Genomic DNA, 27,733 nt, shown 5'->3' with positions numbered 1-27,733 from the left:
GAATGACTGTTTCGTAAAACCATATACAGGGTGTTAGGAAATGAGGGGAGGTGATGATGATGATCGTAGATGATGGAGATATTGATTGAGGAACTATCTAGGCTACTTATAGTGAGATATGGGGGTCAAACGGGCGGTGCGGTCACATGACTGCGAACACAGTGGAATTTGTGAACACAGTAGCTAGATCAAGTACCAATGTCAAGGTGAATGCATTGGTACATGTTCTCTATAACCTCAACCGCCATTGACTGCTTCATGTCTTTCAGTGCTTTCTGAGACGCCAGTCGATCGGGATGTTCTTCATCAAGTGTTCTCTCACGCACTGTGACCACATGCTCAAGTAGCTCCACGGCCTGCTTGGTCTGCCCGTTGGATTGATACGCCCGTGCAAGTGTGTGTTGAGACGCCAGTCGATTGGGGTGTTCTTCATCAAGTGTTCTCTCACGCACTGTGACCACATGCTCAAGTAGCTCCACGGCCTGCTTGATTTTCCCGTTGGATTGATACGCCCATGCGAGTGTGTGCTGAGACGCCAGTCGATCGGGATGTTCTTCATCAAGTGTTCTCCTTTCTACCGCAACCACATGCTCAAGTAGCTCCACGGCCTGCTTGGTCTGCCCGTTGGATTCATATGCCCCTGCGAGCACTTGCTGAGAAGCCAGTCGATCGGGATGTTCTTCATCAAGTGTTCTCTCACGCACTGTGACCACATGCTCAAGTAGCTCCACGGCCTGCTTGATTTTCCCGTTGGATTTATACGCTCGTGCGAGTTCGTGCTGAGACGCCAGTCGATCGGGATATTCTTCATCAAGTGTTCTCTCACGCACTGTGACCACATGCTCAAGTAGCTCCACGGCCTGCTTGATTTTCCCGTTGGATTGATACGCCCGTGCAAGTGTGTGTTGAGACGCCAGTCGGGAGGGGTGTTCTTCATCAAGTGTTCTCCCTTCTACCGCAACCACATGCTCAAGTAGCTCCACGGCCTGCTTGGTCTGCCCGTTGGATTGATACGCCCATGCGAGTTCGTGCTGAGACGCCAGTCGATCGGGATGTTCTTCGTCAAGTGTTCTCTCACGCACTGTGACCACATGCTCAAGTAGCTCCACAGCCTGCTTGGTCTGCCCGTTGGATTCATATGCCCCTGCGAGCACTTGCTGAGAAGCCAGTCGATCGGGATGTTCTTCATCAAGTGTTCTCTCACGCACTGTGACCACATGCTCAAGTAGCTCCACGGCCTGCTTGGTCTGCCCGTTGGATTGATACACCCGTGCAAGTGTGTGTTGAGACACTAGTCGATCGGGATGTTCTTCATCAAGTTTTCTCCTTTCTACCGTAACCACATGCTCAAGTAGCTCCACGGCCTGCTTGATTTTCCCGTTGGATTGATACGCCCATGCGAGTGTGAGTTGAGACGCTAGTCGATCGGGATGTTCTTCATCAAGTGTTCTCTCACGCACTGTGACCACATGCTCAAGTAGCTCCACGGCCTGCTTGATTTTCTCGTTGGATTGATACGCCCATGCGAGTGTGTGCTGAGACGCCAGTCGATCGGGATGTTCTTCATCAAGTGTTCTCTCACGCACTGTGACCACATGCTCAAGTAGCTCCACAGCCTGCTTGGTCTGCCCGTTGGATTCATATGCCCCTGCGAGCACTTGCTGAGAAGCCAGTCGATCGGGATGTTCTTCATCAAGTGTTCTCTCACGCACTGTGACCACATGCTCAAGTAGCTCCACGGCCTGCTTGATTTTCCCGTTGGATTTATACGCTCGTGCGAGTTCGTGCTGAGACGCCAGTCGATCGGGATATTCTTCATCAAGTGTTCTCTCACGCACTGTGACCACATGCTCAAGTAGCTCCACGGCCTGCTTGATTTTCCCGTTGGATTGATACGCCCGTGCAAGTGTGTGTTGAGACGCCAGTCGGGAGGGGTGTTCTTCATCAAGTGTTCTCCCTTCTACCGCAACCACATGCTCAAGTAGCTCCACGGCCTGCTTGGTCTGCCCGTTGGATTGATACGCCCATGCGAGTTCGTGCTGAGACGCCAGTCGATCGGGATGTTCTTCATCAAGTGTTCTCCTTTCTACCGCAACCACATGCTCAAGTAGCTCCACGGCCTGCTTGGTCTGCCCGTTGGATTCATATGCCCCTGCGAGCACTTGCTGAGAAGCCAGTCGGGAGGGATGTTCTTCATCAAGTGTTCTCTCACGCACTGTGACCACATGCTCAAGTAGCTCCACGGCCTGCTTGGTCTGCCCGTTGGATTGATACGCCCGTGCAAGTGTGTGTTGAGACGCCAGTCGATCGGGATGTTCTTCATCAAGTGTTCTCCCTTCTACCGCAACCACATGCTCAAGTAGCTCCACGGCCTGCTTGGTCTGCCCGTTGGATTGATACGCCCATGCGAGTTCGTGCTGAGACGCCAGTCGATCGGGATGTTCTTCATCAAGTGTTCTCTCACGCACTGTGACCACATGCTCAAGTAGCTCCACGGCTTGCTTGATTTGCCCGTTGGATTCATATGCCCCTGCGAGCACTTGCTGAGAAGCCAGTCGATCGGGATGTTCTTCATCAAGTGTTCTCTCACGCACTGTGACCACATGCTCAAGTAGCTCCACGGCCTGCTTGATTTTCTCGTTGGATTGATACGCCCATGCGAGTGTGTGCTGAGACGCCAGTCGATCGGGATGTTCTTCATCAAGTGTTCTCTCACGCACTGTGACCACATGCTCAAGTAGCTCCACAGCCTGCTTGGTCTGCCCGTTGGATTCATATGCCCCTGCGAGCACTTGCTGAGAAGCCAGTCGATCGGGATGTTCTTCATCAAGTGTTCTCTCACGCACTGTGACCACATGCTCAAGTAGCTCCACGGCCTGCTTGATTTTCCCGTTGGATTTATACGCTCGTGCGAGTTCGTGCTGAGATGCCAGTCGATCGGGATATTCTTCATCAAGTGTTCTCTCACGCACTGTGACCACATGCTCAAGTAGCTCCACGGCCTGCTTGATTTGCCCGTTGGATTGATACGCCCGTGCAAGTGTGTGTTGAGACGCCAGTCGGGAGGGATGTCCTTCATGAAGGGTTCTGTTGCGTACCGCGACCACATCCTGAAAAAGCGACACAGCTTCTTTCGCTCGGCCGTCTGCTAGAACGCAATTTCCAACCTTTGAAAGTAGGATATACCTCTCACTCAAATCTTTAACTTCGTCTCTTTGAAGAATTCCAACAGCATGTGGTAGGTACTCTCTCCATATCGCACGATTCGTATATTGACTTGATGGGAAAGTCTCATTCATATGTTGTATGACAGTCGTAATGGTCTGTTCTGTCTTCCGTGACTCTGTAATCCATGCTCGTGTTGATAGCTGCACAAGGCTATGCATATCAAACATATCCCCAGTTTCCCTTCTAGTTAAGAACCCATAGCAACACAGTGTGCCAATTGCGAACTCTATCTCTTCTTCCGAATCAAGAGCAGGAAGAAGAGATCGCGGGATCGCCTTTGGCTCCAGGTAAGCTAGAAATCCTAACAAATCGGCAGCCGAAGGATCTGAGCTCTTGATCTGGTTGAATGAGATAAACCATGTGGTAGTCACAGCATTTCGCATTTGACGGTAGCGAGTGCTATCGCGGAAGTTCCAGCTCGCTAGACGAACCCGGTCCTTTTCGGTTTTATGCATAAGCTCGAGGTACCGTGTGATCGTGCTATCTTGTCGAGAGATATAGTAAGCCGCCTGCGTAATGGCTAGAGGTAGGAAGTCAAGTTCCTCTAGTAATTGTATAGTAGATTCTCGGTTGCAAAGCGAGCCCTCTCCCACAATCTTGGTGAGAAACACAATCCCTTCCTCTATTGTCATCTTTGGGAGCTCGAGTATGTCTCTCTCTGCGAAAGATACTGCTACCTCGCGGGAACGAGTAGTGAGCAAAGTCACGCCTTGCTTATTAGATGGAAAATACTGATCAAGCTCATCAGAAAGCAATTCTATGTCGTCAGCATTATCCACAATAAAAAGCCACTTTCCGGATTTATCAGAGCTTAGCTGTCGGTGCACTATCTCCATCGCACTTTCACCGCCTGGACTCCAATGAAGTTGGAGCTCTTTCGCGATCTGCGAACAAGCCTGCTCAAAACTCTCAAAACTAAGAGCAGGAGCCCAGAAAATAGAGCAGTCTGGTACATGCACTTTCACCCAGCGGGCAAACTGAAGCGCAATTTGGGTTTTGCCGATACCACCTAGTCCGAACAAGGCTAATTTCTCAGTATTGGCTTGGAGAAAAAGCTTCTGTTTGAGCTCCTCTAGCGTGGATTCACGGCCGGTAAAGTGACGATTTTCCAAGGAAGGGATTATATAGTGGGTTTGAGACTGATTCCCTGGAAATGAATCAGTGAGTCTAACGGCTGGTTTTGGGTTTTCTGTTGGCTTACAAGGCCTGGTGTTTGTCTCATTTATCCCCTCAACGGGCGTGTGGAAGTGGTAAGTGACTGGGCCGTGGTTCACACCTATCTGGGCTCCCGAATTTGAATGCCCAAACGATGCTGAAGACGCCATGTTCGCCATGAGTAATGGCTTCTTCCCTCAATAGACGTGGGAAAACAACTGTCTAGCAGAAGGTGCTACTGCTGTGGCCGATATGGCAAGGGTAATGGTGCAGAAATATCAATTTATCGCTAATTGTAAGAGTAGTTAAAGGTCGAGAACTCAGCCTTTCATCAGTAATCGGGAGAGGGTGATGAGGAGGGATTGAGAAACGCCTTCCTGTCAGCCTAAGGCACCAAGGTGAAAAAGGCTAACTACTTCCTAAGCGCCCGCCCCCATCAGCGAACAAGGCGTTTTGACCAGTCATTGCATATAATGATGTCGAACTGCATGAGGGATCCCGTACTATTGGCGACTGGGTTGTGATTATGCAGCAGCAGAACCAATCAGTAGCCTGCAATGTGGGGCTCGAGTCGCCAGATTTTCAAATTTCCCGTCTCCAACAACACCATCAGGCGGCGTCCTAGGTGAATCTAAATAGCCTCATTCTGCCAGCAGATGTATATTCCACCCGACTGAACGCTTGTTATCATTTTGAGGGGAAAAGAGAGTCAGAACAAATAAGCAAGAATAGAGGGAAAAATCTACTGGTACTGTCAGAGCAAAATATCAGCCGCAAAAATATATGGAAATATATATGTATGTTAGTTCTATATGTCTAAATAGGTCAATCAACGGTATTCAATTGTCAGACCTGCATGGCGAAAATGGCCTTCAGCGCTTCCTTCTCTTGCGCCAACCACATCGACACACCACTCCAGAAATTCCTGGAAATCTCTATGCGCATCATCTTCAAACAACTGCCAGTTCCGTTTGATAAGAGCTTTTAGCTCTGCAAAAAACTCTTCGATGGGATTCAGATCAGGAGAATACGGTGGAAGATACACCAGCTTAACTCCTGCTTCCATACACATGCATTTTATCCGCTCAGAGTGGTGGAATGATGCATTATCCATCACCAATACCGATTTAGGCTCCGGCCATCTGCCACAATGATGAAGAAGCTGTTCAATAAAGTCTTCGAATACCAGAGCATCAGTTGAACCACGAAAGATGCGGGAAAGAAGAACACCGTCCTGGCAATATGCCGGCAAGATCTGGTATCGTTGACCACGATGGAACTTGGCCACCTGGACCGGGGTGACTCCGAGCGGGGCCAAACCTGTTCGCCGATACCCTATCCGCTTGTCACATCCAGATTCGCCTATGTAGACCAGATGATACGACTCAAATTCCGATAGATTATGGAGGTAGCAGTCTCGTAAATCCGCGTTTCGCTCCTTCGCTTGATTCCAGGTTGTCTTCTTGGACCAGCCTTTCGCTGCCAGAGCCCGACTGATAGTGGAGTTGGCCACGCAGACCTCAAATTCCTCCCGAAGGAAAACTGCCATCTCGTCGAGATACAATCCAGGGGTTTCGGAAAGGTGTCCACGGAGAGCCTTAACCATAAGTGGTGTGATACTCTTGGGTCGGCCGGGGAGGATTGGGGGTGCCTTGGGACTGCCGAACATCCGCAGGTTGGAACGAATATATCTAACAGACTGTTTACTACATTCTGCTGTATTAGCGATAACAGTGGTTTTTAGGTTGCTCTCGATCATATCACAAATCAGCTGCCGCTTCGATGGGGATAAGTTCGGAGCCATTTTTGCATGTTAAAACGATGGGTGTTGAGGAGTGGAAAGACGTTGAACAACAGAAGCAGCAGAAAATGAGGGGTACCTAGGGTTGCACATGTGTTGTCATCGTCTCGTTCCTTAGTTATCATACCATTCAAATGGTTCTAGTCAGGGATTGTTTTTAGTATAACCAACTCAGGTTAACGTGGTCTTGGCATCTAGACTTCAGAAAGAAAGAGTGTGTGTAAAAGCGCAAGGCGATTTTGCAAGCTACTGTATAAGAAGTAGTATTTACTCCCAAATAACAGTGACATCTGTGGTTAGTGGTTCTTTCCCTGGGACTGATGTTTCTCGGAGATATTTTGACGGGAGATACTCAGTGTTACGGGCCGTTCGAAAGAAGCATATTCATTCGGTGCCTACTTACGAGAATCTCGAAGATGAAGAAGGAAGGAGAAAGAAAGAAATTCCGCCAGAAAAAGAGGGGTTAAGTCCCCAGCAAACGCGTTGTGCAAACGACCCAATATTATGCCTCAGGCATCCTTCCACGAGACGAGGCTATTCCCAGGTTCATCCGTCACACTCAGTGTAAAGTTTTTCATCGTAATCACTCACTGTCTCGGGCCGGAAAAAAGAAAAGACCATACAAGTGGCCCGAGAAGGGCACAAGATTAGAATAGGTTCTGGGCAAGGCATAACAGCGCTGTTGCTGCGGTACTTGAATTTGCTGCAGAGGTCAATGAACGTACATCGGGGGTAATGATAAACTTGCCGAATCGTAATCAGATATCCTCCAGCGCGACAACAATAAGAATAAGTGTTTGATATGAATAAGCTTCGCTTTCTCGAGATTGTCTCTTGTCAGAGGGCAATGCCCTAGATCCTTCGATAAACACAACTCAAGTTCCCTGGCCAGTAAGAGCTTCACGCACCTTTCTCTTTCTCGTGCTGACTGGACACACGCTGCAAAGAAACAACTTCTTCAGATTAGCTCTTGAACAAAAGATAGTTGAAAAGGTCAAAGGGTAATCAACTTACCAAAATCCTCCCACGATCTCTCTCGGTGTCGGGTTCCCGGTAGGCGACCATGCATGATGTTGTCAAATGTATCTGATTTCGTCAAGGCAATGTACACCAAGGCACAGACTAGTTCGACACCGAATGAAAAGGCCCAAACGCGAACGATCGTGACAACATGCAGATTTTGAAGTCCGAATGCACCGAAAGCAACCATCAAGGTCGCAGTGACATCAACGGCGAGCACAGCAAGAAAAAGCTGCAGGGAGGGCCGGTTTGGCCAGAAAGGACCGTCGCTTTGCCGAGTAATAAAGATCAGCCAGTTTTGTGTGAGGCTGATCTCAAGGAACAGCACTGGGTCACGGGCTCCGTAGTTTTGGCTGATGCCTGCCGACTCGCCTCGAAGCAGCATAGTACCGAAAGCAATCCATGTTCCTCCGGCTAGAATTCCTCCCAGGATGACCGAGATCCCCCACAGTTTGGGTTGATTCCAGTTCACAGGGCTAAACGCATAGGGTGCGCGGTCGTAGGCAATGGCAAGGGTTGCAATGTCGGCAAAAATGGCGATCAGAGCCACGAAGCGCAAGTCGAGCACTTCATTCCGGATCACAATCCACAGTCCGAAAAACCACATCAGGTGCTGAGAGAGAGCAATGCGATAGATCACGTATGCGTACATCCGATGGAATATTTGGCGAGAAGTTTTGATTGCGTCTATGATAGCCGACAGACCCGGCTGAACAAACACGATATCTGCAGCGGAGCGTGCAGCATCTGAGGCGCCTTCAACTGCAATTCCAGTGTCGGCTCTCTTCAGAGAAGGAGCGTCGTTGACACCATCTCCCGTCATAGCTACCAGATGACCTCGGCTCTGGAGGATCTCCACAACACTATGCTTGTGTTGAGGAAATACCTCAGCGAATCCATCGGCATTCTCAACGAAATCGTTGACCTCCGATCCCGACATCTCTCCAGCCCCTGTAACCCCGAGGCGCTCCGCGTTGTAGATGTTGGTGCCCAGACCTAATTGGCGCGCGGTCTCCTTTGCGATCCCCACAGCATCACCAGTGAGCATTTTAATCTGAAGCCCTAGGCTTTTGGCCTCGGCAATAGTCTTCGCAGTATCGTAACGAGGGGGGTCTGAGCAGGGCATAATACCCAAAACCTCCCATTGCTGAGAGTCACGCTTCCGGGCAACCCCCAGTGATCTGAATCCACGTCCTGCGAACTCAGTGACCTTCTCTAGGTATGCAGCCTCTACATCTTCCGGGACGGGGTGGTCATCTTTGACGGCCCGAAGCACTGCAATGGGAGCACCTTTCACACAAGTCATTCTCTCGCCGTCGGGGGATTCCACCACTGCGGTTACCTTCTTCGATACAGGGTCGAATGGATAGAACTCGATTGTTTTGAACGACGTGAGTTGCTTCTTGGCCTCTGGGTATCTCTTCAGACCCTTGATAAAGACTCGATCAATAGCATCAATCCCGCCTCTTTTGCGGGTTGCGGCGAGACAAGCCGTCATCACAAGATCATCTTCCGTGATACCGGCGACTGTAAACGGCTCTCCCAGGGTCAATTTGTTGCGAGTGAGCGTTCCGGTCTTGTCAGAGCATAGAATATCGGCACCAGCAAGAGATTCGATTGCGGAAAGCTTTTGGATAATCGCAGATCTTTGCGCCAGATAGCTAGCCCCCACGGCCATGGTAGTAGTGACAACGGCTGGGAGGCCGACAGGTACTCCCACAACGGAAATGGCCAGTGTGAACTCCAAGATGGTTTTCATGTCGTCCGATTGATAGTAAGCCGCGATCCACACAACCAATAGGGTAAGGCAGATCAGCACCAAGAGAATCGAACTGATCTGGTCAAGAACCTGGGTGAAATGGCCCACGCCGTCGGTCTTACTGGATAGCGCAGCAGCGTGTCCGACAAAGGTATTGTCACCAGTCGTAGTCGCGATCATAATGGCTTCTCCACGCTTTACAGCCGATGATGAAAAGCAACCGTCCCCAGTGTGCTTGTCCACAGCAAGGGATTCTCCGGTGATCGAAGACTGGTCAACCTGAACATGGGCGTCAGGGGAGACGATAACACCGTCAGCTGGAATGATTGTGCCCTGCAACAAAAAGAAAAGTCAGTATATTCATGCATCTTAGGCATGGCTGCACAAACTCACATCGTCCAGAAAAATAACATCGCCCGGAACGAGGTCCTCCGCTGGGAGCTCAACTTTCACCCCATTTCGCATCACGATCGCCTTCAGTGCCAACGTCTTCTTGAGGGCGTCGACGATGTTTCCCGCTTGGTATTCTTGAACGAAGCTGACGATTGCGTTCAAGAAAAGAAGTCCGATGATGACACCGAAGTCAACCCAGGCATTCAAACCAGCTGCTAGCAGTACTGCAGCCTGTATGAAATTACGTCGTTAGCATTGTTCTGTAAACCAAACCACCCAGGATTCGTTGATATCACGTACCTCCATGACGAACTGAACAGGGCCGAAAAAGAGCTTGAGAAACTTGACGAGGTGGTTCTTTTTCTGCTCCTTCAGCCGGTTCCATCCATACTTGCGTCGAGCAATAATGACTTCGGATTCGCCGAGGCCTTGAAGAGGGTCTGTTTGCAGCAGTGCCGTAACGGCCTTTCGCTCGGGGCCGGTGCCGGTGTTGATCGTGAGGACCTCGGGATCTTTCTCCTTCCCATCTTCTGCTTCCAGCTCTTCAATCAAAAGATCGAGGTTCTCCTCGTTCATCTCTTTTGGGAATCGGCGACGGTTGCCGCCACCTCCTTTTCCGGGCCATCCTCCCCGAGCGCGCCGACGTCCAGAGACATTGTGGCTGGTAGCTGCGGGATTGATTGAGTCCGAAAAGTGGTGGGCGCAACAGACACGATGGAGAGGCAACGATTGTATAGAAGAAGTAAAAGGTAAGAAGAAATGAGAAGAAAAGTAATGGAACGGAATCGGCGGAGCAATGATGAAAGGGGAAGAGAAACAAACACGGTCGGAATGAGTGGAAATGCCCTTGCTTTGGCTGCCTGGAGGTATCGTGACCCGACAGTAGACGAACGTGGAAGGCGCGATGGGAAGGCGCCTCTCCCAAAGGGATCCAGCACCGAGACGAGATACCGGCATCACCTCTTGCCAAGAGTAATGTGTCTAGTTCAAGTAGCATGTTGTACTCCAGTTGCATTATACGATACGTCGATAATCAGCATACATATGCGAATATGCAATACCAGTACTCACTAGTAGTATAAACCCTCGACAAGTATGGTCGTCCGTCTAGGGCAACTGGAAATATTGATGGCCTCAGGCACCATATTACGTAATCAGAGGGACGTCACCGTCGCCATCAAACGAGCCTGCAGAAACCCTTTGACTCGCCCATGCTGGCGACAAGTCTGGAAGACAACAAGAAGCGTCTGTACGTGCGATACAGCGTACGATTCGGCCTCTTGCAAGTCCAGGACTGTCGTCGGGCTGACACCGCTTCATCAAAATCACCCATCCGCCACTTTCATCTAGCAGACCAAGCACTCCTAAATTGCCTATTCTGGACGAGCGCCTTCCTCTGGGACGACCTGGTTATCCCAGTGGACTTGTCGACCAAAATGAACCCAGAAATTCCAGGCTTCTATTACGGTGAGTTGCTGAGGCCCAGGTTCCTCTTTTCGTCGAACAGATACAATGTTTGATGGGGACTTGAAGCCCCACTAATGGCCATCGCATACTAATGTGACCATGGCAGATACCGAGAAGAAAAAAATACTTCAAGATTCAGGCCAACCATGTTGCGCCGGCGGGCGCACAATATTCGAGAGAATCTGTGAAGAGGAAGCGTGCGGAGCAAGAGGTGAGAATCCTCCTTTCAGTAACCAATGACCAACCAATACTAATGTTTGGCAGAAACAACATAAGAGAGTTCAGCTGAATCAGCGGATATCCGAAGAAAAGGTTCGCAAAGCCAGTTTCTCAAATCATCCATTGCTCAGCAATGACAGCGAACTCGGCTCCCGCATTCTGCCCCCGTCGCTTCAACAGGAGAGGCAAGCTCGGGCATACGTGAGCCAGTTGCATCGAAAAAAGTTGCATCAATTCGAGCCTTGGCCCGATTATTCTATCCAGCACGTTATCCGAAATCCACGCTCGGGGATTCTCATTGCCAGCAAGTCACCTCGCCATCCTCTCACTTGCCACATTTACTGACTGTGGATGCAGGTGGACACCGTGGTGGGGAATCATCAGTATCGTGAGTCATATCCTCTCAGATATTCCCTGGTCTTTCTAACGTCAGCAAAGAGTATGCTTCCCAGACTTTGAAGAGAAGAAGTGGAGTTACAACCGCACAATGGAGAGAGTTCTGCTCAAAGAGGCATATCGGGTACATGAATTTTATTGTTATCCATACCTATAACCAATGCTGACACGTGCTTCTAGTTGTCGTCCATATCCTTAAGTCACACTGGTTATTTACTGTATGCTCAATATTGCAAGTTCCCTCGTACGAGGATGAAGGCTAACAGTTCTGATAGAGCGACGATGGACAGTGGGCCCGAGGGTGATTCATTCCTCTCGCCTCGAATGCTTCCAGGGCCAGATGATCAAGGCGACTATCAATGGCCCTCTTTCTGTACATTCTTCCTCGGTCTTCAAGCTCCAGTCTCGCAAAGCTCACACTGGCCTAGTCTCTCACCCCATTCGCATCCGAACAACACCTTCGTTATGGTGCTCCTCCGCATGTCCAACAGGCGACAAGGCCCTCTTCGCCATCGGAACATCAAATGGCCTGCACACTCTCGAGGGCTTCGGAAGCCACTGGACAGTATCTCAAAAACCATTCCCAAACGATGCAAGCTCCCGCAAACGAGGGAACCAGCAAGGGTTCCGTGAGCATGGTAGCTCCTCCCATGCAAGCGTGAGTACTGTTGAGTGGCTCTCACCGGAGGTTATTGCGTCCGGAATGCGGAATTCATCCGTCTTCTTGCACGATCTTCGCAGTGGAGGGAGTGCAGCACGGTTGCAGCACCCACATGCTGTTTCGAAGATCCGCAAAGTTGATCCCTATCGGCTCGTTGTCTCTGGATTCAACTCAGTATGTGCCCCTGCAGTATGGTCTCTAGGATATGATCATGGACTGACCCATCCCCTCTAGCTCCAAATGTACGATATTCGGTTCGCCCCGAATGGCCTCCAACCCAAACCAAAGCCCACCTCTCCCTCGCACACCTCCACACGACCCTACCTGACATTCCCCGAATACTCGCCCGACATAATCTCCGACTTTGACGTGAGTGGCGAACTGGGCCTTCTCGCAAGTGGTATGTAGCTCCTCCTTACAATCCTGAGTGACAACTGCTGACAACTAGTTCTTCGCCTCAGCCTCGGATGACCGCCGAATCCAACTCTTTTCCCTTCAGACTGGCGACCTCATTCCCTCGCCTCTATCCAAGTATCAATACTCAAATCCGATTAATTGCGTATCTTTCGAACCTAGCGAGGGAGGTGTTGCAATCTGTGGTCCACAGACGCCAAGTTTGTTGGTTTGTGCGAAAGCGACGGTCGATCAATGGGCTTGGTAGAATTTTGCGACACGGAAACAGTCTCAAGCTCCTGTGCTTTGCCAGGACTAGCCTGTAAATACCTCGTTCGAATTCCGCGGTCGTACGATGACACCATAACTTACACTACTACACTCTACTGTTGAATTAATTGTATTGCATTGAAAGCGAGATAAAGAGAAACGGGTATATGATTTAATCTGCATCAGAGATGCTATGCCACCAGAAACCAATAGGATACCAAGAGCCATATGCAACATAACTCCATGCAATGTAAACAGAAAGAAGACACTTTATCAAACACCTAATCCAGACCACCGGCCAACCACTCCCCAACTTCAACACCAATGCCCTTGGCTAGCTCACCGATCCAGTCCCCAGAAACGTTAACACACCACTTTTCTCCTGCATCCGCGCTGGTATTTCCGCTGCCCATACTCGTCCCGCCATGATTGCCCGAGGCGGGAACGACAAGGCGCAGACGGCGTAGGGTGGCCAGCTCAGCGTAAATTTGATCGGCAACTGCGGGGGTATGAATTGGGTTGGCGGGTGGGTTCGGATCAACGGCGTGGTAAATAGCTAGAAGACGTTCAAGCGGAAAGGGACGCGCTGTGAGAATGGTTGATGGGCCGGTGATTCCGGCGCTGCCACCGATGGCCGAGGTTGTCGCCGAGGACGTTTCAAACGCAGAGGAAAGGGTGGACTTTGTAATGCGAGTCTTGGATCGCTTGCCCTTCTTGTTCGGTGTTGACGGATCGTCAGCTGCCCTGTCTGCTGCCTGAGCCTGGGAAAGGACCTTCAAACGACGTCGGTGGTGGGCCCGCTTGTTTCGAGCTGATAGAGAGGATGAAGAGAACTTCGAAAAGAAGATTGTGTCCAGTCGTTGCGGGATATGAGATGCCAGATACGCCGAGGTCAAGATCAAGGTCGGGAAATATGGAAGATGAGGTAGAGCTGAGGAAGCTGCCGTGGGCGCGAATGGCGTCCGGTTTGTCTTGCCAGGAGCAGAAGAGTCTCCCGGAACGATGCGGTGCACCAGAGACGATTCTCCTTGATGACGGAAGAGAACCCTGTTTTTCACAACCAGGCGTGCAAAGTCCCATTCTGTGCCTCCGCCAGGAGCTGCCTCGCTTTGAACTACGGGAGCAACGAATTGAGGCCAGAGGCGCTGGCATATGGATCGGAATGTAGGAATGGAGCCGGCAGTTGGTCCGGTCAGAGTGTCGTAGACTGTAGAGACGAAGTGCGGGTATATTTGAGCGCTTGTTTCCGCGGGCAAGCCCTCCACGACAGGCACGGGCGAGGCCAGGAGGATGTCGATGGCTTCTTTGCGAGAGTACGGGGGAAAGCTGATATGAGGAACTGCCACATTCTGCAAGAATAATGGGCGGGGTGTCGAGCTAAGAACCAAGACAACGCAAAGCGAGGGGATCTGGCCATGATATCAGTACTGACCAGGGATATCCTATGTTGCGTTGTCGTCCAGAGTTCCTAGGTTACTCACAATTTCTCCAAGTCGCGCCAATGCTGACAGCAGTGTGTGCGGTGCCTCTCTTTGCCGGTCGATTTCGTCCAGTACCAACACAAATTTTCCTTGTTTCTCCGGAGCTCGCGCCGCGAGACACTCCTCGAGCAACACCGCAAGTGAACTGACATGTTCGCATCGTCCCTTCCCGAACTTCTCCCATTCGCTCTTTTGATCCAAAGCATCGAGAGTATTCCAAATGATTTTAGTGAGCAGATGTCGTCCGGTAATGCATTCGGAGCTCCGAATCACAGCGTGCGGTGTTTGGAGTGTAGAAAGGACGCCGCGGATGATGGTAGATTTGCAGGTTGCCGAAATCCCATGTACGACTAGCGTCGGAGGACTAGGAAGGTAGGGCTATAGTGTGAGATCCAATGGTTAGCAATTGTCCTTCAAGTTGCGTTCAAAGGATCGCAATGGAGAGCGGAGCTCCTTGGAGACACCAGAGGCACTTACATGGAATAAAGTGGCAAGCTGCCGCGCCTGGACTTCTCGATATGGATACTGCTCGCTCAAAGAGCGGGCAACCTCAGCTGGTTGCATCAGGACCAATTTCTCGACGTCTCAGAGCCTTCGTGGGTCAATGGTGTCCAGCTGGTCAAGTTATGGCGGGCCGCGGAGTGCGGACTTCACCTGGCGACTCCGGTCCCTTTGGTCACGTGGTCTCGTGACGCGTCGTGGGAGCAAGACTAGTCGCCTTGCTCGCCTTGCTCGCCTTTAACTACCCCCTGGAATAAAGATCGCTAAACATCCTAGGGAGATAATGTGTGCAAAACATGGAATGGAATCGTCATACCCTGCACTACCACTGCTGGAAATTTTGGCCTACCTGATCTACACGAGAGTCTAGACTACCTCAGAGGATATACATCTTATGTGAAGCGACAATTGGATTTCGGTTCCTAAAATACAAACATGCAAAATGTGAAGAGGCACAGGAAAATACCACGCGGCACTGTGAGAGAATCAGGCAGCAAGGACACACCAGACTTCGATCGTTCAGTACTTGGCTTGAAAAGCCAGTTCCCCCTGCAGTAACTCTGCATCGCAGCCCACACGATAATCTTCAGGTGAACATTTCGAATAGGGAACGTACCTTGGATCGAGATGTTCTATTGAATGGCCTGAACACTGAGTAAGAATAAAAAGGTGCAAATCAAGATCAGTGCTAAATTTGATCAAATGATGGGTAAACACATGAAGGGAAATGAAATGGTTGTTGCAGAATTTCTTGTCGGTCAAGGCCATGACAGAAGAAAGACGAGTTCCAGAGAATCATGGGGATAGTCAGTGCTTCCAGAATGCCACACGCCTCGACCAATGCTGCAAAGCCATCGAGCATAAAAATGGTCAAGAATGGGTAGGAATGGGTAAGAATGGCAATGGTGATAAAATGAGCAACGTCAAAAAAATGGAGATGGCAAGAGTACATAGGTAAAGAAAAGGGAGCATGAGGATCAAACATCCCAATGCAGACTGCATCTAGCAATGCGTGGATCTTGCCAGATTTGGAAAACAGTCGTGACGCATCGCAATATGCAGAGATATGCAGAGGTAAACGAAAGTCAAATGTAGGCGAAAATGACGAATGGGCTGGAAAATTTGCTGCAACGAACTTCGGAGAGTAGATCATGCAACTGGAGCCCGCTTCTGATGACAGTCGTGTGAAATTCCGTGAAATCATCAAAATATCGTAGCATCATGTCGGATATGGGTACAGTTGGACGGGGGAATATGCACAAAGGGGGCTGTACAAATCCCTGTTCAGTAATAAGTGAAGAGCTGGTTCTGGACGCCCAGGCCGGGAGCATTGCCGGGAGAACCGAACATCGAACCGTCGGCAGGGCCACCCGGAGGGGTGTTGGATGAGCTTTGCACGGGAGTGGGCAGGGCGTTTGGTCCATTGAATGCATTGTGTCCGTTGTAGGTCGAAACAGGGCCTTGCTGGAATCCATAGGGCTTTTGCATCATTTGCTTTGGAATCTGCGCCTGCGATGTGTTGCTCATTTCGTTTGGAGTCACCTGGCCGCCGTTACGACCGTTAGACTCCGATGCCAGCATCTTACCAGCAATGCGACGACCATGAGGAGTCTGGCGAATTGAAGGGAGAATAGGTCGGATAGCGTCGATGATTCGAGTCCGCAGTTCATCTTCAGCAAAGTCCATCGCAGTCTGGATCACATAGTTGGCGAATGAGTCACGCAGCATCTTCTCCAGCTCGTTGCCGCCGAGCATTTCGTCGATCAGGGCGCGACGGCTCTCGGGATCCGCAGTGCGCAGGCACTTCTCAATGACATTGGAGCTGAACTTTTGCTTGGACAAGCCCGGGACATTTCCCAGGAAGGTTTTGCACAGAGGTCCAGTAAAGGCGGGCTCAGCAAGATCTAGGATGTATTGAACAACATAGTTGCCGAAGGGGTCTTGGACCAGCGCAAAGGCATTTTTCGTGATTTGCTCAATCAGACGGACCTTTTGGTCACCAGAAGCATGGTCGATGCAACGCTGCAAAACACAGCATCCGTGGCGATGAGTACCAACGATCACACAATTGGCACCAACAGATTCGTAGATAAAGTCGGCATCCTTCTCGGCGAGGCGATTGAGACACTTTTGGATGACGTGGTTGCCATTCAAATCCTGCACAAGCTCAACAACGTGGTCTTGAAGAGAACGAATGACGGTTTGAGTCTGCTCCTCAGTGGAAATGAACTCAATCATTTTCTGCAAAGCACGGGTACCATGCTGGTTGAGAGCAATCTTGACAAGCTGGGGGCAGCATTGTTAATCAGAGCAGTTCGCTGTTCGTCGTTGGAAAACTCGAGAAGCTTCTGGCACAGGTAGTTACCGAATGGATCAGTCATCAATTCAATGACATGCATGTAGGTTTCGCTAAAAATGAGTTGAACGTGGTCCGGGTTGCGCTCTTCCAGCTTGCGCTGAAGGAATCGACAGCCATGCTGGTCTTTGCAAAGAGTGTACAGATCGCCTTTGTAAGACTCCAGAGGGTGGTTTGAGAATCGAGTCAGCTGGCTCGAGTCACTACTCTCGGTTTGGCGGCGATGTCCGACTCCACCTCGGGTGGGAGATTCGTTCAGACGCGGGAATCCACTGGCGGCAGCAAAGTTAGGGTAGCCCGAGTACGGGTTTCCAGCTGGCATAGGAAGGATCGGGTTGTTCGCCGAGACGCCGGGGTTGACAAAAGGCTGGGCTCCGTATCCACCGTACATCGGGAACTGCAGGGCATTGTGAGCCACAACGCCAGGAACACCAGGAACGCCGGCGTTGGTTGAGGCCGGAGTAAACTGGGGGCCAAAAGGAGCAGCATTGGCCTGAAGAATAGTGTGTGTGGGTTGGCTAGTCTTGACAGTTTCAGCCTCAGGGGATTCCTTGGCGGAGCGGGAGCCGACAGAGTTGTTGGGGATCCGGCCCATGCTCGTGTTGTGATGGTGGAGATGCTCAGCCTGGGTCTTTGGAGGCGTGATGGCAGCATCGAAACCATTGCCAGTCCCCTTGACAGTGGGTAAATCGTTGGTGGAGTATGACTGCAACGGAGTGGGCCGACTCGAAGCAATTGGGGTCATAGCATCATTGCCGCGCTCGCTGGGGAAGGTGAAGCCCTCGCCGAGGGAGTGGCGAGCGGTGCGACGAGAGTGGGAGCCATTGGAGTGCTCATCGCTTACCGGTTTTCCATTGCCCAGCTGGTCCAAACGGAAATTTCCGAGGCTCTGGGGCATGCTCTGATGAGCAGAGCGATGACGACTGTGAAACGAGTAGGTATCCGGGCCGGGGGTGCGCGAGCCAGCAAGATCCAAGGCATCGGGATTAGCGGAGAGGATGTTCGAGCCATCCCGGCGCGACAGAGTCGGGAACTTGTCATCGGGCTCAGTCATTTTTATGTAGCCCTTGATATCAGGAGTCGAAAGGCGATCCTCGTCACGGATGAGAGGCTTGTGATCGTCGTTGGGGAACAGATGCTTCGTCGCAGCGAACGAATCGACGCCAGAGCCGCTGAAACCGGAGGTGCTGGGTCGGTACTGACCATTGAAATTGCTAGAGGGCAGAGAGTACCGGTGAAGACTAGATGCCGACAGAATTGTTAGCAAGATGTATCCAAAACGGAAATCGAAAAAAGGACATCGTAATGAAAGGAGTATACTCACGAAGGACCCGGGCGAAAGTTGGACTCCATAACGAACTCCTCCTTCTCGGAGTTGCGGCGCGAACCAGGCACCGAATGGCCAACGAAACGATCGGCCTGCTGGTTCGGGTGGGATGGGGCTTGAGGAGAAGTGAGCTGCGAAGAGGGAGCAAAAACGTTGAAGAAGCCCGGGGACGAGGTAACGCTCGACGTGGAGAATCGGCCAGGGCGAGACACCGCAGCGGACACGGGAGGCTCACGATATTCCGGCGGAGTGGTGGGTTCACTCGCAGGACCACCGAGACCAGCCTTGGCCAGATCGCGGGCCAGCTGGTCCATCTCAATCTTTTCTTTCTCGTGCTGCATGTCGAGGAGTTTCATGTCCTCTTCGAAGCGTCTTTTCTGTTCACGCATGTACTCGATATGCTGACGCTTCTTCTCGAACTGAGCACAGTCAGTTGTGGACTTGGTGAGATAGAAAGTAGTATATGTTGGGCAGTTGGAGTGCGGGTTAAGGATGGAACGGGAACGACTAATAAGGATAAGGGAGGCAGAGGATTCGAAACGTAGCTTGGTGAAGCAATGAGTGAGCACTGTCAGGCTTCCCTCAGAGAATGCCAGTGGATTTGGAGGGGTGAAAAGGAAGAGCTGCTGAAGAATCCGAGGACGAGTATGTGTGGGAACGAAGATGGTGAGGATGGTAGGAGAAGAGAAGGAGAGCGGGTGGGTTTTGAGGGAAGAACCGAGTGAATTAGGCAGCAGAGGTCAGGATGGTTCTCAAGAGGGTCAAAGTGAGGCTTCACATGTTCCCCCATTGAGGAAGTGAAGCTCGCTCGCGGGCGTAGCCTGAGACGGTCGCCTACGATCGACATGTGAAAGCCGTCCTCGCCCACCTTTACACCCAGGCGTTCCTTGTGCCCACTACTCCAGTGCCAACTATTTGGCCCTTTCACAGTAGAAACATTCACACAATGAGTGCAATCACCCCCAGCAGTGCCCCTGTGAACGCAGAAAGTGTGAGAAAGAAATTCTGAAGCTTACCGAAGATAGCAGGTCGAGAGGGTCCGCCATGGGAGCGGTGCCCTGGTTCAAGTAGTTCCAAGAGGAGGAAAACTTGCTCGAGTCGGTGGTGAACCGACGCTGCAGGTTGGCGCGCACATCGCTGACAGGTCGCGAGAAGCCCGAGACAAAGTTGGAATGGCCCGGTGACAGCGAGGTATATCCCGGGAATGCAGACTCCGACGGTGGGGATCGAGGGGAGGGAAATCGGAGCTCGTCGAGGCGTTCACTCAGCCCATTCTTGAAGGCCATGGTGGGCAACGCAACTGGGCAGTTCAACTACAGCTCGACCCGATTCCGTCAGCACACAGATGGTCTCTCCACGATTGTTGACAAGTGTCGGAGCACTTTTTAAGGCGTCCGCACGGAGGGAACCGATGACCAGCCTCCGCAATGTGGCACACCCGCCGCAAATCTGGGGTTCGACAGTGGTCGGCCTGGTCGAGCAGGCTTTGACCGGGGGTGGCGGTGTGGTGGTGCTTGTCGGAGGAGGTTGTCTCCAAGTAAGGGGAAGGTCGAGAGGGGCTGAGGGGTGGGCGCGACGATCGCTGGCGGGAAAAAAGGGCACGGTCCAGGGCGTACTCACACAATGAACGCCTCGAGAGGACACAGATCGCGCACAGAAGTCTCACAGATCGATGGCCAGAGACCGCGACAGCATCTATCGGGCGGATGTAGACAAAAAAATCGACGTGGTGTGTTCCTGAAGGGTGCGGAGATCAGCCGCAGGGAGTTGCAGAGTGGGATGGAGACACCTACCGCCGAAGGGCCTCCACTTAGCGAAACCGCAGAGAACCGATGAGGTCCAAACGAGTGTGTCGCGGCCGGAACGCGGACGGGAACGAGCAAAAGAGATGTTGTACACGGAGGACGGTGGGAGGAAAGAAGAAGGGGGAGAGGCTGGGAAGATGTTCCAGAGCGAAAGAGCGGGGAGACTAGGCCAACCCTATTCGGCAATCGCCGTACGAACGCCCTGCTGGACTTTACCCTAGCCTAGGGCTTCAGCTGTATCTGCTGCTTCTTACGACGCGGGCACTGGGAGATACAAGCAGTTTTACTCCAGCAGTCTGGGGGATTGCCATCTACAAGGTTAGTCCACGACGGCCACCGCCCCCTTGGACACAAATACATCACTGCCAACCTCCCCTGGTGGCCAATATCTACTCTCGCCTCGTCCTCAGCATCTATATACCTCTCCACCACCAAACCCATGCGAAACTTGACGGCCACAGCAGATAATCGCCATCGTTACTCGGAAATCGATCGAGACTCGCTGCTGATTGGCGCACGCCCTTCGGCTGTACCACCAGGGTGCAGCTCTGTCGGGGCTAACAAGCCGGGGTAGTCATGGCAGCTCCGTTGGTTGAATTCCACGCCGGACTGGGAGATGGCTCTACGATGCCTGCGCAAGGGGGAAGAGCGGAGAGAAGAAGATGTGCTGGTCGCGGCGTGGCAGCTGCAGGTGCGTCTTGCCCACGCCAATTGAGCAGCCACTGTATCGTGGTGAGCGAGTGGAGACGCGCCGAGTGGTGCGGTCTCGCCGGTGTGACAAGCAGATCGCCCTCTTAAGGGTGCTCGGGGGCGGCGTGCCTGGATTGAGCCCTAGCGATGTGCACTTCGAATTGGGTACCGGATAGACGAAATTACCGCTGTCCGTTACCCACAGGTCCTGCAATTTCGAGGATTCAGCACTGATGAGCAATCCCCGTCTACTACAGTACTGTACTTTGCCAGTACTGCCATTAGGAGTACTGGCAAATGAGTGCTGGAACTCGCGTGGAATGGTTCGCGCCCCTCGCTTTCCAAGGTTCCCCCATAGCTGAACCATCTACGTGACGCCGAATCGGATCCACCATACAAAGAAAGGGGGCTGCCATGCTCTCCATTCTTTTCTTTTTCCTTTTTTTTTTTTCTTCTGGATTTCGGTGGATTTCTGCTAGGTTGCTGGATCACAGATCCCCCAGCTAAAGTAGAGCACGGAATGATTGCAGAGCCACGCGATAAGACCCTCGGTGGGCACTGCACTGTGGGCAAATCTACCAGCGACTGGCAACTGGCAACTGGCGAGAGAAGCGGTGAACGTGATACAAGCCATCCGTGCTGATCGCGTCGGTTGGAGCCCCTGATCCACCGAATGACGAGCATACCAATGGTGTGGAGATCCTGCACGAACCCCAGTCGCCGTGGATGGAGGCACTTCCTGGCAATCGGACCGGCGATCGCCAATCAATCGCCCTTCTCGCTTCCCCTCTTCGCGTTTTTAATCCAATCGTCCTGGGCAAAGCGGATTCTAGATCTTGTCCCCGCTGGTCAGGTCCGTGTGATCCGACGCTTATTGCGGGAATCCCTCGCTCGGATGATGCGACGTGATGATCTCAGTGCTCTGCAAAATGACACATCCATCCGGCTTTCCAATCGTTGCGCTCTCTTCGGACAATAGACGACGGAACTATTGAACAGAGAGTGGAGTGCCACTCCCGAAGGATTGCCTGTCAGCGCCTCCCATCGCGGCCCGAGAGAAGCCAAAGAATGAGGGGGCCGCCTTTCATGCCCAACGCAAATTGCGCCTCGACCGATTCGCAATGGTTTCTGACATGGATCGAGACACCTCCGGGCCCGATATCCTCCCATCCCTGTCTGCCTTCCCACACCGTTGGTATCGCCGAGAGAGGGGGGCTGACTCGGTCGTTCCTAATCCCGTACTCGTAGAGTCCTCATGAGCATATTTAATGTCTTGTAAAGGTCCATCCCGCCAATCGACTTGAAGGGTGTCAATGGGCACAATGTATGAGCACTGGCAGTCAATGGAAAGTCCCTCAGATGTACCGAGTACACCTGAACACGCCGGATGATCGAGATAGCGCTGTCTCTTCCTGCGGCGACGAAGTACGGAGTACATCCTAGCCCTACAGTATGCTTCCTGTGCCTCCCGCAAGTGGTAGAGAAATTTCGCCGCAGCCGGGGCCCATTCCATCCTCAGCCACGTGTGCTTCGTTTCTTTGTTGGGATCTAAATCCTATTCCCAATCGGTATAGTCGGGCCTCCTCCAGCTCCGTACCATGTACTACACTAAAGACAAGGGATCGGTGCGGAGACGTACTTCTGCGCAATTTCTCAAGATTGGGGGCCCTGAATATCGACGTCTCCAAGAGACTGGGTATTCCTAGGCTCCCAAGGGGCTCTCTTCCCGACCTCGGGGAAATTGGGCGGAAGATGTACACCACCTACCGTCCATCCCCGACACCCAGTGTGGCGATTTGCAAGACAAGTTTCGGTCAAGCCATGTCTTCGCCACAGACATCACCGATTTCTCTCTCATTTCCGAATCAAGAATCGCAAGGCTCCATGTCTCGAGGCATCGGACAAATCAGCGTGGCACAAGAGCAATGGCCGCTGTGCAACCATCTCTAATAACAAACCCCATCCTGGTTGTCATGGGATAGCCCGTATCTCAGATTCAGACTATTTGCTCTGGGATCGAACCAGGGAGGGGTTGCCGCCACTTCAGTCTGGAATCATAAATTGCCGTGGCTACTTGCTCTCCACTCTGAGTCAGGCTAGCTGAAAGGGGCATCGCGGGTGGTGTAGATTCGCTCGAATCTCCACTGAGCCATAGCCAGGTAGATCATGCAGGCTGTGGGTTCTAAACCGGTCGTCCGTGCAGACATCAGAATCGTCTGAAGTACTCCGTAGATGCATGTGCGATGAGTCTCAGGCCCCACTCAGATGTAATCCCTGAATCCCAAGAAACAATCCCAACACAATTCTTTATGAGAGGCGTTGGTTTGATTCTTGATCTTAACATGCATCATTAGGAGCATTGTATGAGGAATTTTAATCTCACAGCGCAGCGACTCTGTTGTAGCTATGTGGGGTCTCTCACTTTGGCCTCGATTCTAGAGGAACGATTCCAAAGATTTCCTGGATGTACCACGCGAAAGTGGTTAATCATAATACACACTATACACTTCTATATATGCCCGTCTTGGAAGTCCTACAGCACACAACAGCGCAGATATACATCAGGTCCATGTCGAAAATATTGCAAACCCATATGATGCACTGCCTAATTTCGCACCATATAACTACAACTATGTAGGTAATGGCTTCTTGATTTCGATACCTAGACTCAGCATGGCACTATGTACGCAATCTTCAAGCTGGTCACAAACTTGAAATTAGACTAGGAATTATTTAAGATCAGATGAAAAATCGAAGGAAGTTTAATGGAATCTTTGCTGAATTACGACGAGAAAGTCTCCAGATGCTCTCACAAGGGAATCTGTGATGCCTGAGGCACAAAAACTAGCCCGATGTGGGTAGCAGGCGATGAGATAAGCCGTCTCCAAATTTCTTGTCGGCTTCCCCTCCACGGTGCATGACACTGGCAGATGCGCACTCCAGTCGCTTGATTTTCCGACACCTGTGTGGATTGAGATCGCGGAGCTCGTATCTCTCAACCTCAGCTGTCTAGCGACCATGCCGCCTCGCAAAAAGTCGCAGGCTTCTGCGACCGTGCCCGGTCGGCGCCCCTCGGAGGTAACAAAAGTTTTTTGATCCCAACATACACTATAGAACGGCAATACTGACTTGAGTTTCTCTGTGGCAAAAGGCTATGAACCATTCCGCGACCGATCCTTCGAGGAGAAAACGTGCTTCCTTTGCCGTCAACGAGGGCCAACGTGCCGCCAATGCTCCCGGCCATGAACAGGCGGCTCCTCGGGCCAAGTCCAATGCCAAACCTCGAGACCCTTTCGATGCACTTCTGGAGCCTTTCTACTACAACAAGTCGCTCACGGATCCGATCAATACGGCAAAGGACAAATGGAACCTACTGCCCGCATTCCTCAAGGTCAAAGGTTTGGTCAAGCAGCATATTGACTCATACAACTACTTCGTCGAGGTGCAGCTGAAGAAAATTGTGGAGTCAAGCGCTATAATCCAGAGTGATGTCGACCACCGGTTCTACGTCAAGTTTACGGATGTCTATGTTGGATCGCCTCGACGTGCCGATGAAATGCAGGATGCCGGTGTTGAATTCGAGTCGGACGTCACCCCACAGGAGTGCCGACTTCGCGACACCACATATGCGGCACCGATTTTCGTTGATTTTGAGTACGCTAGGGGAGGACAGAGAGTTCATCGTAGGGGAGTCTCAATTGGTCGGATGCCAGTGATGCTCCGCAGCTCCAAGTGTGCGTTGGCAAACAAATCCCCCGCGCAAATGACTGTTCTTAACGAGTGCCCACTGGACCCTGGTGGCTATTTTATTGTGAACGGAACGGAAAAGGTCATTCTTGTCCAAGAACAGTTGAGCAAGAATCGTATCATTGTGGAGACCGACCCAAAGAAGGAGATCGTTCAGGCCTCGGTTACCAGTTCTTCCAACGAGCGAAAGTCGAAGAGTTACATCGTGTTGAAGAAAGATCGACTGGTCGTGAAGCATAACGTGCTGAGTGAGGATATTCCAATTGTGGTCTTGCTCAAGGCCATGGGAATCCATACCGATAAGGAGATGCTTCAGCTGGTTGCTGGCTCTGACAGTGTCTATCAGGACGACTTTGCGATCAATTTCGAGGAAGCTATCAACCTGGGTATTCACACTCAGCAGCAGGCTCTGGAATGGATTGGCAGTCGTATCAAGATCAACCGCAAGCAAGGTGCCTACCGCAGAACCCATGTTCAAGAGGCATTGGAGGCTATCGCATCCGTTATCATCTCCCACATTGAAGTCAAGAACATGGATTTCCGACCGAAGGCCATCTACGTGGCTCATATGGCCCGTCGTGTCCTTATGGCCAAAAACGATGCATCCATGGTGGATGACCGCGACTACCTTGGAAACAAACGCCTGGAACTGGCAGGGCAACTGTTGGCCTTGCTATTCGAAGATTTATTCAAGAAATTCTGCTACGATATCAAGATGAATGTCGACAAAGTTCTAAACAAGCGAAACCGCGCCGAACAATTTGATGCCTGGAGCGTGATGAGCATGCACGGCAATCATATTACCCAAGGAATGAATCGCGCCATTTCCACTGGAAACTGGAGCTTGAAGCGTTTCCGCATGGAGCGGGCTGGTGTTACTCACGTGCTGAGTCGCCTCAGCTACATTGCTGCCCTTGGTATGATGACTCGTATTAGCAGTCAGTTCGAAAAGACTCGGAAGGTCAGTGGCCCTCGTGCGTTGCAGCCATCTCAATTTGGCATGCTGTGCCCTGCGGATACACCCGAAGGTGAAGCATGCGGTCTGGTCAAGAATTTGGCTCTTATGACACATATCACCACCAACGACGAGGAAGGCCCGGTGCGGAACTTGATCTTTATGCTAGGCGCAGAAGACATTGCCACTGTCAGCGGAATGGAGTTGTATGCACCCGGAACTTATACCATCTCTATCAACGGTACACCGACGGCTTTGACTAGACGCCCGAAGCACTTCCTCAACTCTTTTCGCCGACTCCGTCGTATGGGTCGTATTTCAGAGTTCGTGAGCATCTACATCAACCATCATCAAAGTTCGGTGCATGTCGCTACGGATGATGGACGTATTTGCCGACCACTTATCATCGTGGAGGACGGCAAATCGCGCGTTCGGCGTTACCACCTGAAGAAACTGCGCGATGGTACCATGTCTTTCGACGATTTCCTGGCCCAAGGTCTTGTCGAATATCTTGATGTGAACGAAGAGAATGATTCCTACATCTCTATCTATGAGAAGGATATCAACGAAGCCACGACACACCTTGAGATCGAGCCCTTCACTGTTCTCGGTGCTGTAGCTGGTCTTATCCCTTACCCCCACCACAACCAATCTCCCCGAAACACATACCAAAGTGCCATGGGTAAACAAGCCATTGGAGCAATTGCGTCGAACCAGTTCCAGCGAATCGATTCCATTCTCTACCTCATGGTATACCCGCAGAAGCCGATGGTCAAGTCTCGGACCATCGAGCTGACCAAATACGACCAGCTCCCCGCTGGACAAAACGCTACCGTTGCTGTCATGAGTTACTCTGGTTACGATATTGAGGATGCCCTGGTTCTGAACAAGGGCTCAGTGGACCGTGGATTCGGACGCTGCCAGGTCTTCCGCAAGTACGTTACGAATCTTAAGAGTTATCCCAGTGGCTTGAAGGATGAGCTCGTTGGCCCAGAATATGAGAATGATGCACCGATTCTCAAGCATGCACTGCTTGAGGCTGATGGTCTGGCCGCAGTCGGCGAGAAGGTCAAGTCGGGTGAGGTCTACGTCAACAAAAGAGTCCCAGATCAAGCACACACCATGGGATTCATGGGATCCGACTCTAGTAAACCCATCTCCTGGAACCCCGCACCGATGGCCTACAAGCTCCCCGACCCGGCGTATATCGACAAGGTCATGCTGTCCGCCACCGAGGGCGAGACACGCTTGATCAAAATCTTAACCCGTCAGACCCGTCGACCTGAGGTTGGCGACAAGTTCTCGTCTCGCCATGGTCAAAAGGGTGTCACTGGTATCATCGTCGATCAAGCCGACATGCCCTTCACCGACCAAGGCATCAATCCGGACATTATCATGAACCCCCACGGTTTCCCGTCTCGAATGACAGTCGGTAAGATGTTGGAATTGGTGTCTGGTAAAGCTGGCGTTCTATCCGGTCAACACGGCTACGGTACTTGCTTCGGAGGCAGCCCTGTCGAGGAGATGTCGCAGATCTTGATCGACCACGGCTTCAGCTACGGTGGCAAGGACATGCTCACTTCCGGTATTACGGGCGAGCCCCTCCCATTCTACGTCTTCACCGGCCCGATTTACTACCAGAAGCTGAAGCACATGGTTCAAGACAAGATGCACTCGCGTGCACGTGGTCCCACTGCCACTCTAACTCGCCAGCCCACCGAAGGTCGTTCGCGTGACGGTGGTCTTCGTCTGGGTGAGATGGAGCGCGACTGTCTGATTGCCTACGGAACCAGCCAACTTCTGCTCGAGCGTCTCATGATCTCCTCCGATCGACACGAAGTGGACATCTGCGAAAAGTGTGGCTTCATGGGATATCTGAACTGGTGCCCCGGATGCAAGTCTTCTCGCTCCGTTGTCAAGATGGTCATGCCCTATGCCGCCAAGCTTCTTATTCAGGAGCTGATGAGTATGAATGTAGCTCCGCGGTTGAAGCTGGATGATGAGTTCCCTGAGATGAAGGGTCGGTAGAAGTTTGCATTCTCGGGCTATATGATGTGGTGTTTTCGGAATTAAAAAGAAGGGTATCTGGGTATTCGTATATAGTGAGTG

The 27,733-nt window shown here is 51.6% G+C and overlaps 6 protein-coding genes across 6 annotated transcripts; 2 read left to right on the top strand and 4 right to left on the bottom strand.

The window, feature by feature from the left end:
* Positions 1-188: 188 nt before the first annotated feature.
* N7532_004407 (tetratricopeptide repeat protein) lies at positions 189-4,562 on the bottom strand (the record flags this gene model as incomplete). The annotated part of the gene is made up of 2 exons (XM_056616901.1): positions 189-4,375; positions 4,430-4,562. 2 exons carry the CDS (start codon positions 4,560-4,562, stop codon positions 189-191), a joined length of 4,320 nt encoding a protein of 1,439 aa, XP_056477258.1.
* Positions 4,563-7,178: 2,616 nt separating this feature from the next.
* N7532_004406 (plasma-membrane proton-efflux P-type ATPase) lies at positions 7,179-9,932 on the bottom strand (the record flags this gene model as incomplete). The annotated part of the gene is made up of 3 exons (XM_056616900.1): positions 7,179-9,296; positions 9,357-9,587; positions 9,657-9,932. The coding sequence occupies 3 exons, from the start codon at positions 9,930-9,932 to the stop codon at positions 7,179-7,181; spliced, it is 2,625 nt and encodes an 874-aa protein (XP_056477257.1).
* A 635-nt stretch (positions 9,933-10,567) lies between these two features.
* Positions 10,568-12,760, top strand: N7532_004405 (uncharacterized protein; the record flags this gene model as incomplete). Its single annotated transcript, XM_056616899.1, has 8 exons — positions 10,568-10,605; positions 10,710-10,823; positions 10,941-11,034; positions 11,088-11,350; positions 11,481-11,562; positions 11,716-12,273; positions 12,334-12,499; positions 12,561-12,760. The coding sequence occupies 8 exons, from the start codon at positions 10,568-10,570 to the stop codon at positions 12,758-12,760; spliced, it is 1,515 nt and encodes a 504-aa protein (XP_056477256.1).
* Positions 12,761-13,043: 283 nt separating this feature from the next.
* Positions 13,044-14,807, bottom strand: N7532_004404 (origin of replication complex subunit 5 family protein; the record flags this gene model as incomplete). The annotated part of the gene is made up of 3 exons (XM_056616898.1): positions 13,044-14,171; positions 14,244-14,621; positions 14,721-14,807. 3 exons carry the CDS (start codon positions 14,805-14,807, stop codon positions 13,044-13,046), a joined length of 1,593 nt encoding a protein of 530 aa, XP_056477255.1.
* Positions 14,808-16,028: 1,221 nt separating this feature from the next.
* Positions 16,029-19,713, bottom strand: N7532_004403 (uncharacterized protein; the record flags this gene model as incomplete). Its single annotated transcript, XM_056616897.1, is given in 4 exon segments — positions 16,029-16,985; positions 17,003-18,341; positions 18,425-18,846; positions 19,444-19,713. 4 exon segments carry the CDS (start codon positions 19,711-19,713, stop codon positions 16,029-16,031), a joined length of 2,988 nt encoding a protein of 995 aa, XP_056477254.1.
* Positions 19,714-23,940: 4,227 nt separating this feature from the next.
* N7532_004402 (DNA-directed RNA polymerase III core subunit RET1) lies at positions 23,941-27,652 on the top strand (the record flags this gene model as incomplete). The annotated part of the gene is made up of 2 exons (XM_056616896.1): positions 23,941-24,000; positions 24,074-27,652. The coding sequence occupies 2 exons, from the start codon at positions 23,941-23,943 to the stop codon at positions 27,650-27,652; spliced, it is 3,639 nt and encodes a 1,212-aa protein (XP_056477253.1).
* Positions 27,653-27,733: the final 81 nt, after the last annotated feature.

The sequence above is a fragment of the Penicillium argentinense genome, assembly GCF_028826775.1.
Source record: "Penicillium argentinense strain IBT 30761 chromosome Unknown utg000004l_segment0_segment0, whole genome shotgun sequence".
Lineage (NCBI taxonomy): Eukaryota > Fungi > Ascomycota > Eurotiomycetes > Eurotiales > Aspergillaceae > Penicillium > Penicillium argentinense.
This window is presented reverse-complemented; position numbering and strand designations above follow the sequence as displayed.